We start from the raw sequence: 23,017 nt of genomic DNA, 5'->3' as shown, positions 1-23,017 counted from the left end.
AAGGCTCATGATACCATTTGTTGGGGGAGTTTTTCCACTAAGGAGCATTGAACATTGTGCGACTTATTCTTTTAGAGCAACACCTTTGTGAGAGAGACACTACATATTCACCTAAAATCTTAAGGTGATAGGTGAGTGGATTCTCTCACTTATAAATGCTCAAGTCTCCACATTTCCAACCAATGTGAGACTATTATCCATACTACTCACATTTAATCCCCCTCAAGTGTGAGTCCACAAATGTTAGTCTACAATGCTCCCCCTCAAGTGAAAGCTCTTCTTACTTCCACAAACTCTTGTACCGCATAAAATATTTCTTATTCACCACACTAACGCCGTTGACACTCTTCAACAGAACGTTTCTTATTCACCATATTAACGCTGTTGACTTTCGATATAAGTAAGCCGATCCATTTCTCGAACCAAAGACTCATGATACCATTTGTTGGGGGAGTTTTTCACTATGGAGCATTGAACATTGTGAGACTTCTTCTTTTTAGAGCAACACATTTGTGAGAGACACACCACATATTCATCCAAAACCTTAAGATTTTAGGTGAATATGTGGGTGGATTATCTCATTTATAAATGCTCAAGTCTCCATATTTCCAACCAATGTAAAACTATTACCCACACTACTCACACTTGATACATTCTCAACACTTCTATCCAAGTCATTAATTTCAAGATCTTTCTTATTAACTTATTTTATAGTTATTCTAAGTCTTCCCCTTCCTCTAATTGTTTAACTTCTCTCCATATGATCTACTCTTCTTACCATACAATTTATAGGTATTATCTCTAAATGCCTAAACCACCTACATCTATGTTTCACCATTTTCTCTATTATAGGTGCAGCCTCAACACTTTCTCTAATATTTTAATTTCCAATCCTATCCTGTCTAATTTTATCACACATCCAACACAATATTTTCATCTTGGTCACACTTACTTTATTCTCGTTTTGATTCTTAACCACCCAACATTCTGTCGTGTATAACGTTGCAGGTTTATCGTAGTTGGATAAAAAAATTCCTTCATATTGAGTGGTACATTTGCGTCACATAAGACTCCTAAATCCTCCTCCATTTCAGCCACCCAACTTGAATTTGATAGTTTACACTCCCTTATATTTCTCAATCATTTTATACTATAGACCCAAAATATTTAAATAGTCTGACTTAAGGGATGACATGGTCTCCAACTTTGACCTCTAAGTTAGTAACATTTCTTCTTATGTTGAAATTACATTCCTTAGACTCTGTATTACTTCTACTTATGCAAAAATCACACGTTTCTAAAGCTCACCTCCAAGTCTCCAACCTCTCATTTAAATCCTTCTTTGACTCTTCTAGTAGGAATATATCATCTGCAAAAAGCTTGCATCTCAATGCTAGCTCTTGGATGTGTTCCACGAGTACACATCCAAAATTAAGGTAAAAAGGTAGGGGCTTATGGTTTAACCTTGATGCAAACCTGTTGTAACGGAAAGATCCTCAGTCTCTCCACCTTGTGTCAACACACTAGTCGATACCACTTCATACATATCTTGGGTAACTCGAATATATACAATCATAATCCTTTTATTCTCTAGGGCTTTCCCCAATATCTATTTAGGAACCCTATCACACGCCTTCTTCAAGTGAATAAGAATTAAGTACAAGTCTCGTTGGTCCATCCAATACTGCTCAATCACACGTAGTAGTAGATAGATCGCTTCCATGGTCGACCTTTTTGGCATAAAACCAAATTGATTCTTAGTAACTTGAGTCTTTTTTCCTAGTCTCCGTTCAATCACTTTTTCCCATGACTTCATAGTATGACTCATAAGTTTAATCCTCTTAGAATTTCCATAATTTTGTATATCCCCAGGTTCTAATAGATTGGAACTAAAGTGTTTCTTCTCCATTTACCCCACATTTTCTTTGACCTCGTAATTTTATTAAAGAGTTTGGTGAGCTACTCAATACCTCTATTTCCAAGAATTTTCCAAACTTATATAATTATGCTGTATTGCCCAACCGCCTTATTGTTATTCATTCGTTCTAATACTTCATTTACATCTTTTTTATGAGTTCCACGATAGTAATTATAGTTTCGATCCTCTTCTCTAATATCGAGCCGGCCAGTGAGATATCATATCATTCATTAAATAAATTTTATAAATATGTTTTCCACCTATCTTTTATATCTTTTTTCCTCAACCAAGACTTTGCTTTCTTCATCTTTAACATACTTCACTTGATCCATATCTCTTGTCTTTCTCTCTCTTTCCTTAGCAAACTTGTATATAGATTTTTCTCCCCCATTAGTTCCTAAATATTGGTATAATCCATCAAAACTTGAGTTCTTGCTGATGGGTCATCATGGAAAGAATCATTTACATTGAGTCAAAATCTCACCTAAAGGTCAAAGACTCACCCAAACAAGTGAGAGAGACACCACATATTCACCAAAAACCTTAAGATGATAGGTGTATGGGTCCCCTTATTTATAAAATGTTCAACCTCCACTTTTCTAAGCAAAGTGGGACTTAGAACTCACAATTATTTCTCAACACAACTCACACTTGTTTCCCAACAACCCCCCTCCCCTTAAATGTAAGTCCATCCAATATACTCTCCCTCAAGTGGAAGCTCTTTCATCCACATGCTTGTACCGCCATTGATAACTACTCTTACTCGTCATGTGAACTTCAATGAGACACGCTGCCTGACCACCATGTCAGAAAAACTTTCGACACAAGGAGCTAGTCCCTTACTTGAACCGAGCTCTAATACCACTGATGGGTGATCATGAGGGAGAAACATTCACATTGGATCAAACACTCACCTAAAAGTCAAACACTCACCAAAACAAATGAGAGAGACACCACATATTCACCAAAAACCTTAAAGTGATATGTGTTGGATCCTCTTACTTATAAAGTACTCAACTTCCATTTTTCTAAGCAATGCGGAACTTAGAACTCGCATTTATTTCTCAACACAACTCACACATGTTTTCCAGCACTTGCTTCACTCGGTCTCATTCTAAGATTTATTATATTTTTACTTAAGTTTCAAAAAATTTGCAGGCATTATCCATTTTTCTCTTTCTTCATGTACAAGAATCCTATTGTGAAGTTGCACAAACCACGCTCTACTATTTTTCACACTCTCACTCTCTATCGTTGCTTTTAAAGAATAGGGTCATTCATACCCATCATGGATGAAGATACTATCATGGAGGTGAGGGAAGATTTCATGCTTTCACCTACCGGTGATAGTAAACCAACTTTCAGAAAAGCCCATTTTCTCAAACCCATTTCAAACTCCATTCATGAACAACCTCCTTTTAAGTTTAACCCATTTTCATCATCATCTTCTGTTTCTCAACCAATGGAATATCCTTTGACAATCCATTTTCATGGGTGGCATCATCCACAAACGAAATGGTTTAGGTGGGTTGATAAACTTAAGCTCAAACATGAATCGCTTTGGAAAAAAGTTGGCATCTATGAAGCTATAATGAGCACCAGGGGCCGCATAAACAAAAACCAAGACTTGCTTTATGGGGTTGTCGAGAATTGGTGTTGCGAGACAAATACATTTGTGTTTCCATTTGGTGAAGCAACTATCACTTTGGAGGATATCATGCTTTTAGGGGGTTACCCTATTCTTGGTGATCCTGTTTTCACCTTACTTGAAGACCGACAAATGAAAGAGGTTGAAGAGAAGCTCATCGTTGCAAGACGGAAACTTTATAAGACTAAACAAGGTAAGGCTAAAACATCAATATGGATGGATATTTTCATTGATAAAGGTAGTGAAATTGAACATGAAGCATTCCTTGCTACTTGGTTGTCCATTTTTGTTTTTCCACATAAAAGCAAATTGGTGAAAACTTCTTTGTTTCCTATTTCTATTCATCTTGCTAGAGGGAATCCCATTGCTTTGGCTCCCGCTGTTTTGGCTAGCATATATAAAGATTTAAGTTTCTTTAAGAAAACAATTGTTGGTGGTGCAAGATTTCCCTGGGAGGTTACTCTGGAATCACCCTTTTACTTGGTTCAAATTTGGGTTTGGGAGAGATTCACAAGTTTACAACCACAACCACAAACCATGATGATCAACCATGGAGACCCTTTATTGTTTAGGTGGCGTAAGGTTAAGGCTCTGAAAATTGACAATGTTAGGTTGGCAATAGACTCGGCTATTAATGATTTTCTTTGGCGTCCATATGTTAAATATGCTGATAAGTGTGGAATGTTTTATGGAAATGATGATATTTTGGTACCATTTAAGAAAGTTTTGGTGAATAGACAAATGCTCTCATTTGTTATATGCATGCGAGTTTCTGAGCTGGTTGGATTTGACTCTATAGAGCAGTATCTTCCACATAGAGTTGCTATGCAATTTGGATTGGATCAAGATGTTCCAAGTTATGTGCCTAGATTCAATGAGACTAAAGACATCGCTTGGAAGAACTACTACAGGCCTATATCCGATAAAACTTTGAATTTTCCTTCACGGTTTTTTGAGGCCGGTGTTACCGCCCGTTATGCAAGGTGGTGGAAGCAGTCTGTATTGGAGCACGGCGATATTGTTAAGAAAATTGTGCAGCGGAAGAGAAGTGCAAGTTCGAGGAAACATAGAACTCGTGTAGGAAAAGCCAACAGAAGTGATAATGATATTGGTGCTCCACCTGGTTTTCCTCTCAATCTTGTTGACTCTATTACTTTTGGAAATTTTTGCTATGATGGTTCAAAAACTAAAACTAGGAAGGTTGACGATTTGTATGCTGATGTTCCTTATGAAACTCAAGGTGAAAGCCAAAGCAAAAACATTTCTATCCGAAAAAAAGTCTCTTCTTCTCATGATATGGCTGCTCATGTAGAAGCTCAAGAAACCATTAGAGAAAAAGCGAGAGATGATGAAATTATGGTTTTGCTAAAAGAGCAAAACTTGAAGAATCAAAAGGAACTCGCACGTCTTGCAAGACAACAGGAAGAGATGTTACGGTTAATGGCTTTAAGGGAGAAGAGAGATGAAGAGTTGAGGGAACTACTCACTAGTTTTCTAAGGAATCAACAACCACCACCACAGTCATCTTAAAAATCTATTTTGTTTTTAAACTCTTGTAATGAAACTTATGACAATGATGTTATTTTCATACCGACCATTTAGTTGATAACAATATTTAGTAATATGATATGATCAACACACATATTTTATAATCTGCTATGCCTGTGCTTGTGTTACTTATGACAGTATCATCTTTGAAGTTGATTCTTAGGTTGTTTAAGGGAAATGAAATGTAAGAGAATGCTATGAAATGGAAGAGTGTGGCTAGGAATTGTGTTGATGATGGTGGAAATTCTAATGAAAATATTGCAGAATTTGTGACTGAATTGACTCAAAGAGTGAGGAATTAGTTGATTTGATGGTAAAATGGAAGGGGTCTATGATGTCTAATACGACACATAAAGATATAGTTGCGTTAAATCGTTTCAATTTTTTAATTATTATTGTCTCCATTTGTCGATGTGTCCGTGTAAGTATGTTGTCTAATATTTGAGTTTATGTATGTGCTTTTAGGCTATGTCTGTTAAGAATAAATGTCACTCGCTTCTTAAGATGTAACATGAAACCAAGGTTGTATTTTGAAGTTAAGGTGAACTCAATGATATTAAAGAAGAAAAAAATTAACATATGTATTCTGAAAATGGAGCTGAAGCAGCATTCATTTGTATGGTCTCACTCAATGCGCTCCAATCTCAGCGCCAAAACAAACCTGGTTTAATCAACAGAACAATGAAAACTTCATCAGAAGCCAACCCAAGACTCCCACTATGGCAGGTTGGTATGATCGTTCAACAAGAGAGACAAATGGAGATTGTAATCCACAAGAAGATTTTATCTTTATCCCATGCTATGCAAATTGCTCGCACACCAGCATTGAAAACCGAAATTCCGTTCTCTAATCGTAGAGACTTGCAATGCACTCACTGTGAACAAGGAGAACACTCAGTGAATTCATGGTTTTATATATAACGCGCTTATATCTTTATGGTTAATTTTTTGTTGTTATTTTTTACATAGTTTCATTGATGATGCATTTCTGCATTAAACATGTTTCTGCATTATTAATATAGGTGTCTATTTCGTTCATCGTCACTGCGTTGTTATGTTCCTGCATTTTTACATATTTCCATTTCTGTTTTTTCTACTGCATTTTCCCGCCTAATTGTATCTGGTTTTACTGCTGTTGAATTTGACATTCATACACAATCTGAGAAGATCCAATTGAGTACATCTAGTTTATGAGCAATTTGAGATTTATCTTTTCTGTTCTGTCATATCCTAGGATCATACATTTTTCTTAAACCATTTTCTTATCTCCCTTATTGTAGATGCTTGAAGAGCATTCATAGCACCACTTTGTTCATTTGAATAGTTTCTCTTCTCAAAGTTCATTTGAATTTTTCCTGCTTGTGTTTGTGTTACTTATGCCTATGCTTGTGCTACTTATGACAATATCATCTTTGAAACTCAAGTGTTAAGATGTTCTAAGTCTTATAAATTTGACAGAGTGACTTCTCTTTGATTGTCAAGGTTTAGAGTCTCTAGTAGTATGTTATATTGTAGCTTGGTAGTATTCTTCTTCTTCTGATCTTCTACTCCTTATAAAGAGAGGGAAAAAGAGACGTTGAAGACTTTTACCAAAATGTTGGTTAACCTTTGTACTTGATTAGACACATCAAACAAACACCTTTCTGTAAGAGGAATTATCTGTTGAAGCTCAGACATCAAATGAGATATTTATCCTTAAGTCTTCATGTGATCAAAAAATCTCTGAGTCTGTCAGAGTTTCTTCGATTGAAAAGACTCTAGATCAAAGGTAGAATTCATTCAGACTTCACTCTTCAGATGATTGATCACATCAGAATCCACTTCTTGACTTCCGAAACTTCAGAGTCTGGGTCACCAGAGGATGATTTTCTTCAGAGTTGACTTCTTCAAAGTCTGGATCTTCCATCAGAGACAGAGTCATCATAACTGATCTTCAAAGCCAGAGTATGATCTTCAGATGTAGATCCCTTAAGCTTCTCTTCACCTGTTCTTAATCATATAGTACTGCTTACTTGATCAGATGTTACACTACCCAATTGTTCTTTAAATACTTCGTTATCATCGAAATTCAAGGGATATGGTGTCAATCAATTTTATTCCAAAATAATAATGGGTATATGCATGAGAGGTAGAGTTTAGGAGTCCTTAACCTCCATCAGGGCATTGGGAAATTTAATATAATTTTGTATTTGATAATAAATTGTTGTTATATGATGATGTTATGGTGAAATTCGTTTACAAAAAGGTGTGCTAAATTCTATTTTAATGTGTTAAGGTATTTTCACCATTCATGAACTTTTAAAGGTTTTTTATTAAACATGTTTTTATTGGATTAATTGATTAGATGTGTTAAACTACTTATTTTCTATGTTAGAACGAATTACATGACATGTTTGATATAATTTAAGTGATTTTGGGATGTTTAGAAGTAATTTTGGGAGATTCCATGACCTCCAAATTCCAAAACCACTTTTCTGGTGTTGCTGCAGGTTGCTGACAGATGTCAGATTGGTGACGTCTAGGGAGTTATGCCCTTTGAAGTGCTGATGGGTAGCCCATCATGTCTCTCAGTTGCATGTATTGATGAGCATCACAATGGTGACGGGTTGACTTTGGATGTGGATGACGTGCATCATGCTTGTGACGCCCAGGGCGTCAAAAGCCTCAGAGTTTCCCATTTGGACTGTTTGCTTATAATGAGTTGCAGAATTCTATTTTTTGACTTTTATGAACAATTTGACTACTTTTAGATGTTGTTTGATGTTGTTTTGATGTGAGTTACTGATTTAACATGATTTTAATCAGTGTGTTGAATTATTACGATTAATTGGATGTTGTCGATGAATATGATGTTGAATACGATTATGAATAATTGTTGAGCATATTGATGATGAAACATGTTATGCTGATGTCGTTGTGGGATGATAGTTCGGGAGGGAAACTGTTGTCGTTGGGTCAATGCATGTTTTGTTTATTATTGAAAGGGGGCTTTAAAAATCATATTGTTGTTGCATTGAGATGTTACGACATGCATTCATTATGTCGCGGTTGTTGATGAAAGAGGAAAGTTGCAATCCGAGCAGCGTAGATTGGTGATTTGTCCCGAATCTGAGCAGGGTGGATTCAGGAATCGAGCAGGGTGAGCTTGGTTCCTTAGTAAACCAATTGATGACAATATGGTACCACATGCATATGAGTCTAGTTTAACTTGAGAGTCTCATTGCATCATTAAATGATGAATATGTAATTGTTGTGTATATTGATGGATTGAGTGTGAGAATGATGTTGTTTGATTGTCGTTGTATGAATAGATGTTTGAATTCTACCTTGCACTTTATACCACTAATGTATTGATGCGAATTCTCACCCCCTTTGCTTTGATGTTGTCCACCATGGACATCTTGCAGATACTAAAGAGTAGAGTTGCTGTTGTGAGTGGGAAATAGATCTTGGAGTTATTTTCATTAATTATCGCTCTTATTATTAGTCGTTACGCTATGATTCTGTAACACTAGGGGGAGAACGATGTTTTCGTTTATTATGTTTGATATTGATGTTTTTGAAGTTGTTGAGAGTTGGATATTGAATTTCCTGTTGAGTTACTTTGTGAAAGATGAGCCTTTATAAGACAAAAATTGAAGTTTAATGCTTTATTACTCCGATTAAGATGATTCAACTGTGATGATACCCTAAGTGAATGCGAGCATGCGATGACAGATGTTGTATGTTGCTTATTTTCCGCTACGTGTTTTCTATATGTATATGTTTTTTTGAAGGATTGTCGTTGGTGACACCTTAAATTGTCGAGTAATTCTTCATTTATAAGTTTCGGGGTTTAGGGTGTTACAATAGTGTTATCAAAGTTTGGTTGTTCCGTCCGTCCAGGTTTTTGGATGATAATTATTCCCTAGTATGTGACATATGTGTGCACACTGTCAGAGTTTGGTTGTTCTGTCTGTTCTGTTTGATATTGTGTAGGATGGCTGGAAGAAACAATTGCGCAATTGCTGATGCTTTGGAGTCAGTGGCTCAGGCGTTGCATGAGCAACAAAATCAAGTTAGTGATGAGTTTCGTGGCTTGATAAAGTTTTTGAGGAATAATCCACCGACATTCAGGGGTAGGTATGACCCGGAGGATGCTCATACATGCCTGAAAGAGATTGAAAAGACTTTTTGAGTAATGGTCTGTACTAAGAAACATAAGGTATTGTTTGGTACTCACATGTTGTTTGAGGAAGCGGAGGATTAGTGGGATGACGCACACCAAAGGCTAAAGTTTACTAGTACTGAGGTTACCTGGGCTGTATTCAGAGCGTAGTTTATGGAGAAGTACTTTCCGGAGGATGTGCGTAGCAAGAAGGAGATTTAATTCCTTGAGTTGAAGCAGGGAAATTTGACAGTTGTAGAGTATGCTACAAAGTTTGAAGAGCTAGTGAAATTATGTCCTCATTATAATAGTGATGATGCTGAAGGTTCGAAATGCATCAAGTTTGAGAGCGAGCTTCATCCCGAGATCAAACAGGATGTTGGTTACCATGAGATTTGTCGCTTTTCAGTATTGGTGAATAAGTGCAGAATCTATGATGAAGATAATAAAGCTCGATATTCTCACTACAAGAGTATCGGTGAAAATAAAGGGAAGGGTCAATATCGATGGAAGCCGTATGTGACTACTGCTGACAAGGGAAAATAGAAAGCTACATTTAAGAAGAATCCAAATGAGGGAGAAGCTCATACTTCAGTCCATTATTATAGGTGTGATGTTATAGGTCATTGTGCCAATGAGTACACAAGTGATGAGAATAAGTGTTACAAATGTGGGAAGATAGGGCACCTTATCGCTGATTGTAAGGGTAATGTTGTGACTTGCTACAATTATGGGGAACAAGGCCATATCAGTACTAATTGCAAGAAGCGGAAGAAGGCCCAATCTTGGGGTAAGGTTTTTGAATTGTCAAGGAGAGAGACTACTAGTGATGACAGGTTGATTCGAGGTACGTGTTTTATCAATGATATCCCTATGATTTCATTTATTGACACGGGTGCAACACATTATTTTATTTCACTTGATTGTGCTAAGAGATTGGATTTAAAGTTGTCTTCTATAGTTAGAAGTATGGTTATTGATACCCCACCGAATGGTTCAATAACTAATTCATTAGTGTGTTTGAAGTGTCCTCTTACTATTTATGGTAAGAGTTTTGGGATGGAGTTGGTCTGTCTACAGTTGAGTCAACTTGATGTTATCCTTGGAATGAATTGGTTGGAGTTCAACCGTGTTCATATAATATGTTTTGCCTAGACTGTGATGTTTCTAGAGATGAGAGGAGATGGGGAGTTGATGTTTGTATCTGCTAAGCAAGTAGAAGAATTCTTGAAAGAAGAGGTGCATGTGTTCTCTATGTTTCCTGCTTTGGGAATCGACAGTAAAGCTACGATGGAAGAGCTACCAGTTTTGTGTGATTTTCCCGAAGTGTTTCCTGATGATATCAGTGATTTTGCGCCAGATAGCAAGGTGGAGTTTTATATAAACTTAGTACCTGAAACTAGTCTTGTATTGATGACTCTTTATAGAATGTCCATTTTAGAGCTGAGTGAGCTGAAGAAATATTTGGAAAAGCCAATTGAGAAGAAGTTAGTCTGACATAATGAGTCTTTTGTTGTGTATTGTGTTGCTTTGATGTTGGGTTTGGGTGGTGTGCTGATGCAGAATAGGTAAGTTGTGGCTTACGCTTCTAGACAGTTAAACGTTATAAGAGGAATTATCCTACACATGATCTAGGCTTAGCCGTTGTTGCATTTGTACTTAAGATTTGGAGGCATTACTTGTTTGGTTTCATATTTGAAGTGTTCAAAGATCACAAGAGTTTGAAGTAATCATTTGATCAGAAAGATTTGAGTATGAGGTGGCTAGAATTTTGAAAGACTGTGAATTTGGTTTGAATTACCATTCTGATAAAACCAATGTCGTAGATGATTCTTTGAGTAGGAAGTCGTTGCATATGTAGATTCTTATGGTTTGAGAGTTAGAGTTGATTGAATTTTTTTTATATTTGAGTTTAGTATGTGAAAAGACTCGCAACAGTGTGAGGTTGAGCATGTTGAAGCTGACCAGTTGTATTCTGGAAGAAACTAGAGAAGGTCAAAAGACCGACTTAGGATTGGTTGACCGATTGGTGTCGATTAACCAAGGTCAATATGAGGATTTCAGAATCGACGAGAATCGTGTGATAAGAGTTAGAGATAGTGTTTGCGTACCAGATGTGCCTGAACTTAAGAAGACTATTCTTGAGGAAGATCACATGAGTGGTTTGAGTATTTATCTGGTCTACTAAAATGTATCAAGACTTAAAGAAGTTATTTTGATGGCCAAGAATGAATAAAGAAATTGCTGAGTTCGTGTATGCTTGTTTAACTTTCCAGAAGTCAAAGATTGAGCCTTAGAAGTTGTTGGGTCTAATGCAGTTGTTGTTTATTCCTAACTAGAAGTGGGACAATATTTTTATGTACTTCGTGCCTGGTTTGCCGAAGATAGTGAAGAATTGTGATACCATTTGGGTTATTATGGATATGTCGACTAAGTTGGCTCACTTTATTCTGATTCGACTTAATTATCCCTTGGAGAAACTAGCAGAGTTGTATATTGTATATTAAGAAGATTTCCAGTGTATATTGGATTCAATCCAATATTATATCTGACAGGGATCTGAGGTTTACGTCGAGGTTCTGGGAGAGTTTGTAGAAGGTTTTGGGTACGAAGCTAAGTCTGAGTTTTTCTTATCACCCGCAGACAGATGATCAAATAAAGAGGACTAATTAATCCTTAGAAGACTTGGTGAGGGATTGTGTGCTAGAACAAGGAGGTTCTTGGGATAACTTCATACCATTGATCGAGTTACCTACAATAACAGTTTCCATTCGAGCATTGGAATGACATTGTTTAAGGCGTTGTATGGTAGAAGATGTATGACACATTTATGTTAGTATGATTCGGGATATGGTGTTGTGATTGGACCTGAGATTGTCCAATAGACCACAAAGAAGATTAAAGTGATCCAAGAGAAGATGAGAGCTTCACATAGTCTCCAGAAGAGCTGCCATGATAAGCGAAAGAAAGCACTTGAGTTTTAAGAGGGGGATCACGTGTTTCTGAGAGTTACTCGGTAACTAGGATTGGTCGAACGTTGAAGTCTCGAAAGTTCACTCCATGTTTCATTGGTGCGTAACATATTTTGCGAAAAGAATAGGAGACATGCCATATTGAATTGCTTAATCGCCGTCGCTTGCTAATCTTCATGATGTGTTTCATGTGTCTTAGTTAAAGAGATACATTTCGAATTTGTCTCATGTGATCTAAGTGGATGATGTGCATGTGAGAAATAACCTGATTATTAAGGCATCATCCATGCAGATAGAGGATCGGGAAGTGAAACCGTTTTGGCTCAGATTTCAACTTAGGGGTATATTTGGAAGGATAATGTCAGAATTGTAAAAGCGACAAAACACAATATCCCCCGCATTCTTAAAATTCAGATTTTGCCCTTTATTTGTTTTGGCCCAGAAATTAGTTAGAAGCAGCAACAAGGTAATTTGTCTTTTCTGCACGCATTTTCCATTTTCTCTTTCTTCATGTACAAGATTGCTTTTGTGAAGTTACACAAACACATGCTAGTACTATTTTTCACACTCTCACTCTCTACCGTTGCTTTTGAAGAATAGTGTCATTCATTCCCATCATGGATGAAGATACTATCATGGAGGTGAGGGAAGATTTCATGCTATCGCCTACTGCTGATAGTAAACCAACTTTCAGAAAAGCACATTTTCTCAAACCAATTTCAAACTCCATTGATGAACAACCTCCTTTTAAGTTTAACCCATTTTCATCATCATCATCTTCTGTTTCTCAACCAATGGAATATCCTTTGACAATCCATTTTCATGGGTGGCATCATCCACAAACGAAATGGTTTAGGTGGGTTGATAAACTTAAGCTCAAACATGAATCGCTTTGGAAAAAAGTTGGCATCTATGAAGCTATAATGAGCACCAGGGGCCGCATAAACAAAAACCAAGACTTGCTTTATGGGGTTGTCGAGAATTGGTGTTGTGAGACAAATACATTTGTGTTTCCATTTGGTGAAGCAACTATCACTATGGAGGATATCATGCTTTTAGGAGGTTACCCTATTCTCGGCGATCCTGTTTTCACTTTGAAGTAATTTTATAATTATATTAACACAAGACTTTGATACCATTTTTTAAAATTCTTTGATATTATATATATATATATATATATATATATATATATATATATATGAAATTCCTATGTGTGTTATTCCAAAATTTTCTTCTCTCTGATTCATTTGCATATTAAATTTTTTAGTAACTCTTATTTATTTTATAAAAAATTTAGTAACTCTTATTTATTTTATAACCTAAAGGGATTAAGTATGGTTTTTCAAGTGCACGGTTTATTTATATTGCTCTTTCTTCTTCTTTGTATAAAAGGTTCTCCATTTACACCATTAATTTGTTGTGTATGAGAGAGTATGAGACATCATATGCATATTAAACAAGCAGAAAATACAAATACTTATGTTTGAAAGATACTTAAATTTATAATTTTCTTGGTCAAATTTATATTTATAATTTGTTTGTAAGTTTTTATGTTTTTGATTAGATGTTTTTTTTAGTTTTAACTAATTATAGTTGTCAAATGTTATTGAAAATCATATTGTTGGACTATTTGGTGTCCTGATCATACTTAAAAACTGTTTTCATATTGTGATAAAAATCTATGTCACCTTTCATATTATTGTTCCTCATGATTTAGTTTAAGTTTTAAACTATATGTTAGACCCAATATTCTATTATTTAATATATATATATATATATATATATATATATATATATATATATATATATATATATATATATATATATATATATATATATATATATATATATATATATATATATATTTATGAGTTTCACAGTCTAACTCATAATTTTTATGAATTTTTAAAGAGATTATTTTATATAAACTTCCAAGGCACCCCGCGCAACATCTGATTAGTTAGTTAATTTAAGAACATATAAGTTATCATAATTAATCAATTGAGTTGAATTCTAGTAAAATGTGAAAGTAGTTAATTAATTTTGTTTTCAGGTGTTATGGTATGCGATAACAAATTACAGAAATTGTTGTTCATTTTAAAAAATTGTATGCAACAATATATAGGTTTTTTTTACCGAGATAATCCAGTTTTTCAAAAATATTCCCAAAATACCCCAGATTTCAGAAAAATTCCCAAACTACCCCATTTTTAGAAGGAGGCGCCAATTGAATTGGCGACTCCTCTTAAAATTTGAATGGAGGCGCCAATTCAATTGGCGACTCCCTTAAAAAAGCCTCAAATGACAAAACCTCCAACATGAAAGTTGTATATCTTTTCAAGACAATGAATTTGGACATAAATTTTTCATCATTTGGAATTTTTATGAGAAAGTTATAGTCAGTTGAAGTTTGACTTCTGATTTTTTCAACTGTTATCTGACCTATAATGTTTTGTATTATCGCATGTGTTTCTTTTAGAATTATGAAATTTTGTCCAACATAACAATTGAATTAGACATATCAAATTTTCCAATGCACTTGGTCCCACCTCAAAATAATTAAAAATGAGTGAGTTAGGTCCTTGCGAAGTTGACCCAAAATTAGGGTTTCTGTCAAAACATGTGTATGTGAATTTTGCCAAAAGGGACCAACTTCAAGCCCTTCTGTTTGAATGATAAAAGCCTCAAAGACAAAACCTTCAACATAAAAGTTGTAGATCTTTTCAAGACAATGAATTCGGACTAGAATTTTGCATCATTTGCATTTTTATGAGAAAGGTATGGGCACCTGAAGTTGGACTCTTTGACATTTCAATTGTTATGTGGCCTATAATGTTTTGTATTATCACATGTGTTTATTTTAGAATTATGAAATTTTGTCCAACATAACAATTTAAGTAGACATCTCAAAATTTCCAATTCACTTTGTCCCATCTCAAAATCATAAAAAATGAGTGAGTTAGGTCCTTGGGAAGTTGACCCAAAATTAGGGTTTCAGTCAAAACATGTGTATGTGAATTTTGCCAAAATGGAGTTTAGACAAAGAAACCTAATGTTTGGAGTTTACACAAAGATAAATTTGATATAATACGACTTGATATTAATAAAATTTTGATTTTACACAAAGAAACCTAATGGTGATGACCGGGATCACCTAACCGACCTCCGGTCCCACATCCCCTAGCTACCCTAACCCTTGGCCCTAACCCACCTTGACGATTCTGCACCGGTGTTTGTTCATTTGAGGGGCCAGGAGCGTCATTACCTCCTATAGGATAAGGTCCGTTGAGGTATTCAGCCAAGTCAGCATAGTCTTCAGTATGCAATGATGGTGTATCGCCGTAGCTGAGCTCATGACCCATGCTAGAGAAGTTGGGATGTGGTTGACTCATGGATGGGCGACCAGGACGGTTGAAAGGAGACATGGGTGTGAATAATGCATCTAGGAAAGGTTGGAAAGGTTATTGGGGTGTTTGGAAGAGATAAGGTTGTGGGATGTTTTGGTTTTGTGATGTTTGGGCTTCTTGGCTACGGTAGGAGGAGGGGCGGTTGGTGTTTTGGCTAAGGCGACTTTGGTAGGGTGATGGTGTGGGTGCGAAGCGATGTTCGGTCTCAGGTTGATGGTGAATTTGTTGGTGGTGGTATGAGGTATGTTCTTGGTATTGGGGTTGGGTGAATGGCATGTTTTGGTTTGTATATTTGTGTGTTTGTGGAACGGAAAGTTTGACGGATAGGGGGTTGTGAGTAACCGGGCTGAGAATGTTGTTTGGGGTTAGATGTTGATCCTTCTTGTGTGTAACTTGTCTGGCGTGGGTCGTAGAGGTACATATCATCGGCGATGAATTGAAAACCAACCGATCTGTACCAAGCCATATAAGTACGACTTGGTTTTACCTCATTTGGCATGACTGCGTCAGTTAAGACATGGTCATGACGGTGCTTCCACTTGCGACCCTCCGATCTTGCGAAGGTTTGCCAAGGGTTGAAGTTCCATTAGTCGTTCACTTTACACATATGCCATTCTCCTAGGTTAGCTGGGGGATCTGGGATATTCTGGACCATACCGAACTGCAGCTTCACACGATCGGTGTTGTGCATCTCCGCAGTTGTGAATCATATTATCGGTGTGCATGCTGTCCATACGGTTGCGTCTTCAGTGTTGACCTCATGCTCATGATCCAGATTAAGGTATGGACGCCAAATGAACTGAAATGTAAAAGAAGATAGGATTACAATGAATGTAGAAAAAGTTAACATAATATAACGAAATAATGAAGTTATTTTGCTTACGTCTGTCGGTCGAAGGTGATCCAACAGGTTGCGATACTGAGTAATACAGTGTCTCGAACATCTGCTGTAACTCATACCACGAACCGACCATCTACACCAAAAAGTTAAAAAAAATTAGTTTGAGGTAATAAACTTTAAGGAAGTAAGTAAAGATATAGCAATGTAAACAACTTACTTTTTTGCATATGGAAAAGTGAAAGGGTTGTTATTGACCGGTGCTAGAGACGATAGTCTTGACCAACCCCATGCTTGTAGCAAAACAGCACATCCAGAAAATGTAGATGTGTCTTTGTGGGAGTTTTTGCACAACGAACTATAGAGATAGGCTAGACAAGCAGATCCCCAACTGTAACTACCTATTCTATCTACATGTCTAAGTAGAGGTAAGTACATAATATGCATGCTAGAACCACTACCTTCGGGAAATAAAAAGGATCCTATTAACAGCATAATGTAGCACCTAGTTTTTATTATTCGAGCATCTTCGGTAGAATTCTCATCTAAATATAAACTATTATAATATGACTTTAGGCGTAACAGTAGTATACCTTGACCTCTAGCATTATCATCTAACAAATCAGTGTCTAAAAGCTCCATGCAAATTGAATTTGCATAGTTGGTCTTACCATTAACAGCTTTGCCTTCAATTCGTAGTCCTAAAAGCATGTAGGCGTCTTCTAACGTCACGGTACACTCACCGGTTGGAAACTAAAATGTGTGTGTCTCTGGCCTCCATCTTTCGCATAAGGCTAGAATGAACTTGTTATCTATAGACCAAGACATAATCTTGCTAATATGACCAAAACCGGCGAGTTCAACATAAGGTTGAATCATCGGGTCCATTGGGACAAATTCGTGGACTCGAGTTCGAAACCTTGATACATCCTATAATAGAAATAATATAACACTTGAGTAAGTTGGTATTTCAAAATAAAATGGGGTTCGTGAAGATGAAAGATAAAAAGTTAACAAAATAAAAAACTTACATATGTTGCGATGTTTGCAACTGTTCCTCTGTGTGCTTCGCCCATTGTGAGTAAAGACATATTGTTGGGGAGTTGGTGTAGATGAAACTAGAAGATGTTGTTGAAGACGAAATTGTAAAAGAAGTATTGTAGAGGAAGTAGTGAGAATGTTGGTGTGGAAGAACTGTTGAAGGAGTGGATGTATTTATAGGAAAATGGAAGAGAGCATGAAAATTTGTGTTTGCATGGTGTCTCCATATGAATTGGCAACCATGTACAATCCTAAAGAGGGGTCGCCATTCAAATTGGCGCCTCCATAGGGACATGCATGCAAGGCTAGGTTTGAATGCTTGGTTTCGAGGTCTGAATGCATGGTGTCTCCAATTGAATTGGCGACCATGTACAAGGATTAAGTGGAGGTGCCAATCCATTTGGCGACACCATCTGCATGTCTGGAACATGGCTGTCTTGTCTCCTGCATGCTGAACAAGTCACTTGTTGATGGCTTGCATGACTGACACATCATCTCTGACTATCTTACATGTCCGACACGTGGTTATCTTGTCTCCTGCATGCTGATGACTAACTTCTTGATAGCTTGCATGGTCGACACATCATCTCAGACTGTCTTGCATGACTGACACATCATCTCTGGAGATCTTACATGTCCAACACGTGGCTGTCTTGTCTCCTGCATGCTGATGAGTCACTTCTTGATAGCTTGCATGATTGACACATCAACTCAGACTGTCTTGCATGACTGACACATCATCTCAGAACTATCTTACATGTCCGACACGTGGCTGTCTTGTCTCCTGCATGCTGAAGAGTCACTTCTTGATAACTTGCATGGTTGACATATCAACTCAGACTGTCTTGCATGAATGACACATCATCTCAGAACTAGCTTGCATGCTTGACACATCATCTCAGACTAGCTTGCATGTCCAACACATCATCTCAGAACTAGCTAGCATGTGAGACACTGATACCATTTATTTAAGTGTCTTACTATCAACATCCAAGACACTTCACTCACATTCATCTGCAGTAGGAAAATAGTTTTCATCTCCACAATGTCATCTTCATCATTATACAGTGTCAACGTTCACTACAACAGTGAAACTTTTGAGTTTGAGCTTCATGGTTTTTGTTTTCGAAACACTAATACCATTAGAATCACGATCAAGAGAAATGCAACCTTTTTGCATTTGAAAAAAAGAATACAATCCTTTATAGGATCGGGTATTGTGTCAAAGATCACATATCAAAATCCAATATTTTTTGAGAATGGTCAATGCAAGTTTTTCCCCCTTAAGGTACGAGACGATGAAGATGTTGAAAACATGTTTGTTAGTCATGAACATTCAGGCAACAATTGTATCGAGTTGTACATTACTCTACAACCATGTATACCATCTCAACAGTCTCAACTAACCGATCAGGATGAAGCTGGTGAAGATGATGCAGATGATGCACAATGGTCAGATGAACTCAACCCAGAAGCAGAAGTAGAAGTCGACGTTGTTGATGAAGAAGAAGAGGAGACCGAGATACAGGTTGATGACATGCTGAACAACGACGATGAAGATGATGATCAACCACCACCAATACCTCCTAGTCATGTCTACAATCCGCCTTAACATATGACAAAGATGGATCTTCACGACGATGAAACATTCGACAGTGTCTTCTATAATCCGTATCCGAGACCAGTAGGCGAATTAAAGGTGGGAGACATGTTTCGTACCAAAGAAGAATGTGTTTTGGCAATCAAAAAATTCCACATGAATAACTTTGCTGACTTTACAGTGAAACGCACTGATTCTAGAAGGTATGTTATCGAATGTCGTAACATGCTTTGTAAGTTTCGTTTGGATGCGTCTTACAAGAAGAAAAATGACTCTTGGGAGATCGCTTCAATAGACCCACCGCACAGTTGCGTTGCAACTAACGTTGAACACGATCACCGTAAACTGAGCACAACTTTGATATGTCAAGACATTCTTCCATTGGTAAATAAAGACCCATCAGTGAAGGTGAGTATAATTATATCCCATATCCGAACAACATATAATTATACTCCATCTTACAAGAAAGCATGGATTGCGAGGACAAAGGCTGTTGAACAGGTTTTCGGCAACTGGGAGGATTCATTCAAGGAATTGCCACGGTTTTTATGGGCACTAAAAACATATGTCCCAGGAACTGTGGCAATTAAGGAGACAGTGCCAGCAATGATGCCAGACGGAACCTGTGCTACAGGTAATAGAATATTTCACTGTCTCTTTTGGGCATTTGACCCGTGCATCAAAGGTTTCGGTTTCTGCAAACCTATTATTCAAATTGATGGCACTTGGTTATACGGAAAATACAAGGGTACTTTGCTCATGGCGGTTGCACAAGACGGTAACAACAATGTCTTTCCCATTGCCTTTGCTCTTGTTGAAGGTGAAACGGCTGGTGGATGGGGTTTCTTTCTTCGACATCTCAGAACGCATGTGGCTCCACAAGCCAATCTATGTTTGATTTCTGATAGACATGCTGCCATTGAGAGTGCCTACAACAACCATGACAACGGATGGCATGATCCTCCTTCAACACATGTCTACTGTATCAGACACATTGCACAAAATTCATGCGTGCTATAAAAGATAAGAATCTTCGCAAGAAGGTGGTGAATGCTGGGTATGCTTTAACTCAACCGTCATTTCAATATTATCGTGATGAAATTAGACTGTCTAATGAAGACGCAGGGAGATGGATAAATAACATACCAGTAGAGCAGTGGACAAGAGCATTTGACGGTGGTTGTCGATGGGGTCACATGACAACAAACATTGTGGAATGCATGAACGGGGTTTTCAAAGGAATTCGAAATCTGCCGATAACCGCCTTGGTAAGATCAACCTATTATAGGTTGGCTTCTATGTTCGCAACCAGAGGTGAAAGATGGAGTGCAGTGTTAATGTCCGGGAAAGTATTTAGTGAGTGTTGCATGAAGGTCATGAAAGAGGAGAGCATCAAAGCCACGACACACGCTGTAACAGTCTTTGACCGTCATAGACAAAATTTCAGCGTCCAGGAAACAATGGGCAACAACGAGGGGAGACCAAATTTAGCCTACGCTGTTAGACTACACAGAAGTTGGTGCGATTGTGGAAAATTTCAGGCCTTCCGCATACCTTGTTCCCATGTCATTGCAGCATGCGCTTATACTCGTCAAGACGCTTACAACCATTTATCTGATGTGTACAAGGCCAACACCATCATGAATGTATATACTCAAAGCTTCTCAGTACTACCAATGGAGGATTACTGGCCTCCATATGAAGGAGATATTGTTTGGCACAATGAAGAGATGCGTAGAAAGAAGAAAGGAAGGCCAAACAGCACACGTATCAGAACAGAGATGGATTCCACAGATAAAATGATAAGATTATGTAGTATCTGTCGTCAACCAGGACACAACAAAAACAACTGTCCCAATCAAGGAGCATCAACTAGATGTTAAGCTTTTTGTAACATTGTATTTCTGTAACAATCAATCATTATATATCATTAAGTTCTTGTTACAACGAGTTTCATAACAAACATCAGTACAAAACATCTGAAAACATAAATAATTCTAACTGATTACAACAATCAAATTAATGTCGTCTCGACCGAACATCATTTCCCTAGCATCCTTATCAGTCTTCATTCGGACCCAACCAAAGATACTGTCAAGTCTCTCAATACTTCTGATTTTTTCCCCTTCTGGTATTTTCCTATCTAACCATCGAACCAGCTCCCTCTTCAGTTGATCGAACGTGGTGATGTTCCAAAACAGCATCAGCATTTGAGGTTTGTCTCTCGCATAAATCACCTTACCGTATCGGCGACGAACACCAAACATGATAGCCAAATGATTATATGAGATGTGGAACAATTGGTCACACAACGCATCTATTTATAAGACAAAAAAGGCATTTTATGAGGGAGTCGCCAATTGAATTGGCGACTCCTCTTAAAACCTACACATAGGCGCCAATTGGATTGGCTAGGGCACCTACCCTAGCCAATCCAATTGGCGCCTCCATTCAAGTTTTAAGAAGAGTCGCCATTTGAACAACTTTCATGTTCATCAAAAATCCATTTGAAACTTAGAAGCTCATCATTCATTTCAAAACATTATAGGTCATTTTGACAGAAACCCTAATTTTAGGTCAACTTCGCAAGGACCTAACTCACTCATTTTTAATTATTTTGAGGTGGGACCAAGTGCATTGGAAACTTTAATATGTCTACTTCAATTGTTATGTTGGATAAAATTTCATAATTCTAAAAGAAACACATGCGATAATACAAAACATTATAGGTCAGATAATAGTTGAAAAAATCAGAAGTCCAACTTCAACTATCCATAACTTTCTCATAAAAATTCCAAATGATGCAAAATTTATGTCCAAATTCATTGTCTTGAAAAGATATACAACTTTAATATTGGAGGTTTTGTCATTTGAGGCTTTTCTAAGGGTGTCGCCAATTGAATTGGTGCCTCCTCTAAAACCTTACACATAGGCGCCAATTGGATTGGCTAGGGCACCTGCCCTAGCCAATCCAATTGGCGCCTCCATTCAAGTTTTAAGAGAAGTCTCCAATTCAATTGGCGACATCTCCTAAAAGTGGGGTACTTTGGGAATTTTTCTAAAACCTGGGGTATTTTGGGAATATTTTTGTAAAACTGGGTTATCTCGGTAAAAAAACCCAATATATATTTCTCTGAATTTTCATTCCAATTTTGTTTGCAATGCTCAAAAGCACCACAATACCAGTCGGGGACACTGGTAGGAACCCAAAACACTCCGACTAATGTTGTTACATTCTTTCCTAAATTATTTCAACCTACGCTTGTGGGGCTAGATTTATATTTGATTCATATGTTTCTTTGTGCAACTTGGTAGAGAAATCTAAATGATGCAATATGCTTCGATAAGAAAAAAAAAAGGCATAGGTCTAGTTGAAGTATAATTTTAGGTTTAAATAGTTTTTTGTTTTTTTTAATAAGATAGTGAGTTTTTGATTTTGGTCTCTCTATATATTTTTTTGTCTTTATATTTCACGATTTTAGTCCTTAAAGGTAAAATCCGAAGGAAACCTATGAATTTTCTTGCAGATTTTGATTTTAGAGACTAAAACTAACACAAAAAATGAGATATATTGACTAAGACAAAAAATAAATATAGGGACCAAAATTAAAAACTCGTTAACTTACGGGGATCAACAAACTATTTTAGCCTTAATTTTAATATCATGGTTGTAAAAGAATCATATACTTAGAAATACACCGGATGCTCCGAGAGCTAGTACATAAAACACATATGTCCCTCTACCGATTTCGCGTCCAAAAAAAAAAAAATTCCGACTACTTTCACAACCTTCTCAAGGAAAACAACAAAAACCTTAGTAAAATCCATGCAGTAGTTGTGAGTAGAGTATGGCAGTAATAAAGTAGCAATTCAACATATGAATAAAAGATTAACAAAG

General features: G+C 36.9%; 2 protein-coding genes across 2 annotated transcripts; both read left to right on the top strand.

Annotated features, from left to right (window-relative positions):
• Positions 1-3,206: 3,206 nt before the first annotated feature.
• Positions 3,207-5,096, top strand: LOC127080889 (uncharacterized). Its single transcript, XM_051021180.1, has one exon. It carries the CDS (start codon positions 3,207-3,209, stop codon positions 5,094-5,096), a length of 1,890 nt encoding a protein of 629 aa, XP_050877137.1.
• Positions 5,097-5,311: 215 nt separating this feature from the next.
• On the top strand, positions 5,312-10,758 carry LOC127080888 (uncharacterized). The gene is made up of 7 exons (XM_051021179.1): positions 5,312-5,404; positions 5,580-5,620; positions 9,093-9,171; positions 9,502-9,776; positions 9,870-10,108; positions 10,223-10,329; positions 10,417-10,758. The coding sequence occupies exons 1-7, from the start codon at positions 5,312-5,314 to the stop codon at positions 10,756-10,758; spliced, it is 1,176 nt and encodes a 391-aa protein (XP_050877136.1).
• Positions 10,759-23,017: the final 12,259 nt, after the last annotated feature.

Source organism: Lathyrus oleraceus, chromosome 5 (assembly GCF_024323335.1).
Source record: "Lathyrus oleraceus cultivar Zhongwan6 chromosome 5, CAAS_Psat_ZW6_1.0, whole genome shotgun sequence".
Lineage (NCBI taxonomy): Eukaryota > Viridiplantae > Streptophyta > Magnoliopsida > Fabales > Fabaceae > Lathyrus > Lathyrus oleraceus.
Note: the sequence above shows the minus strand (reverse complement) of the source record. Positions and strands in the feature narration are given on the sequence as shown.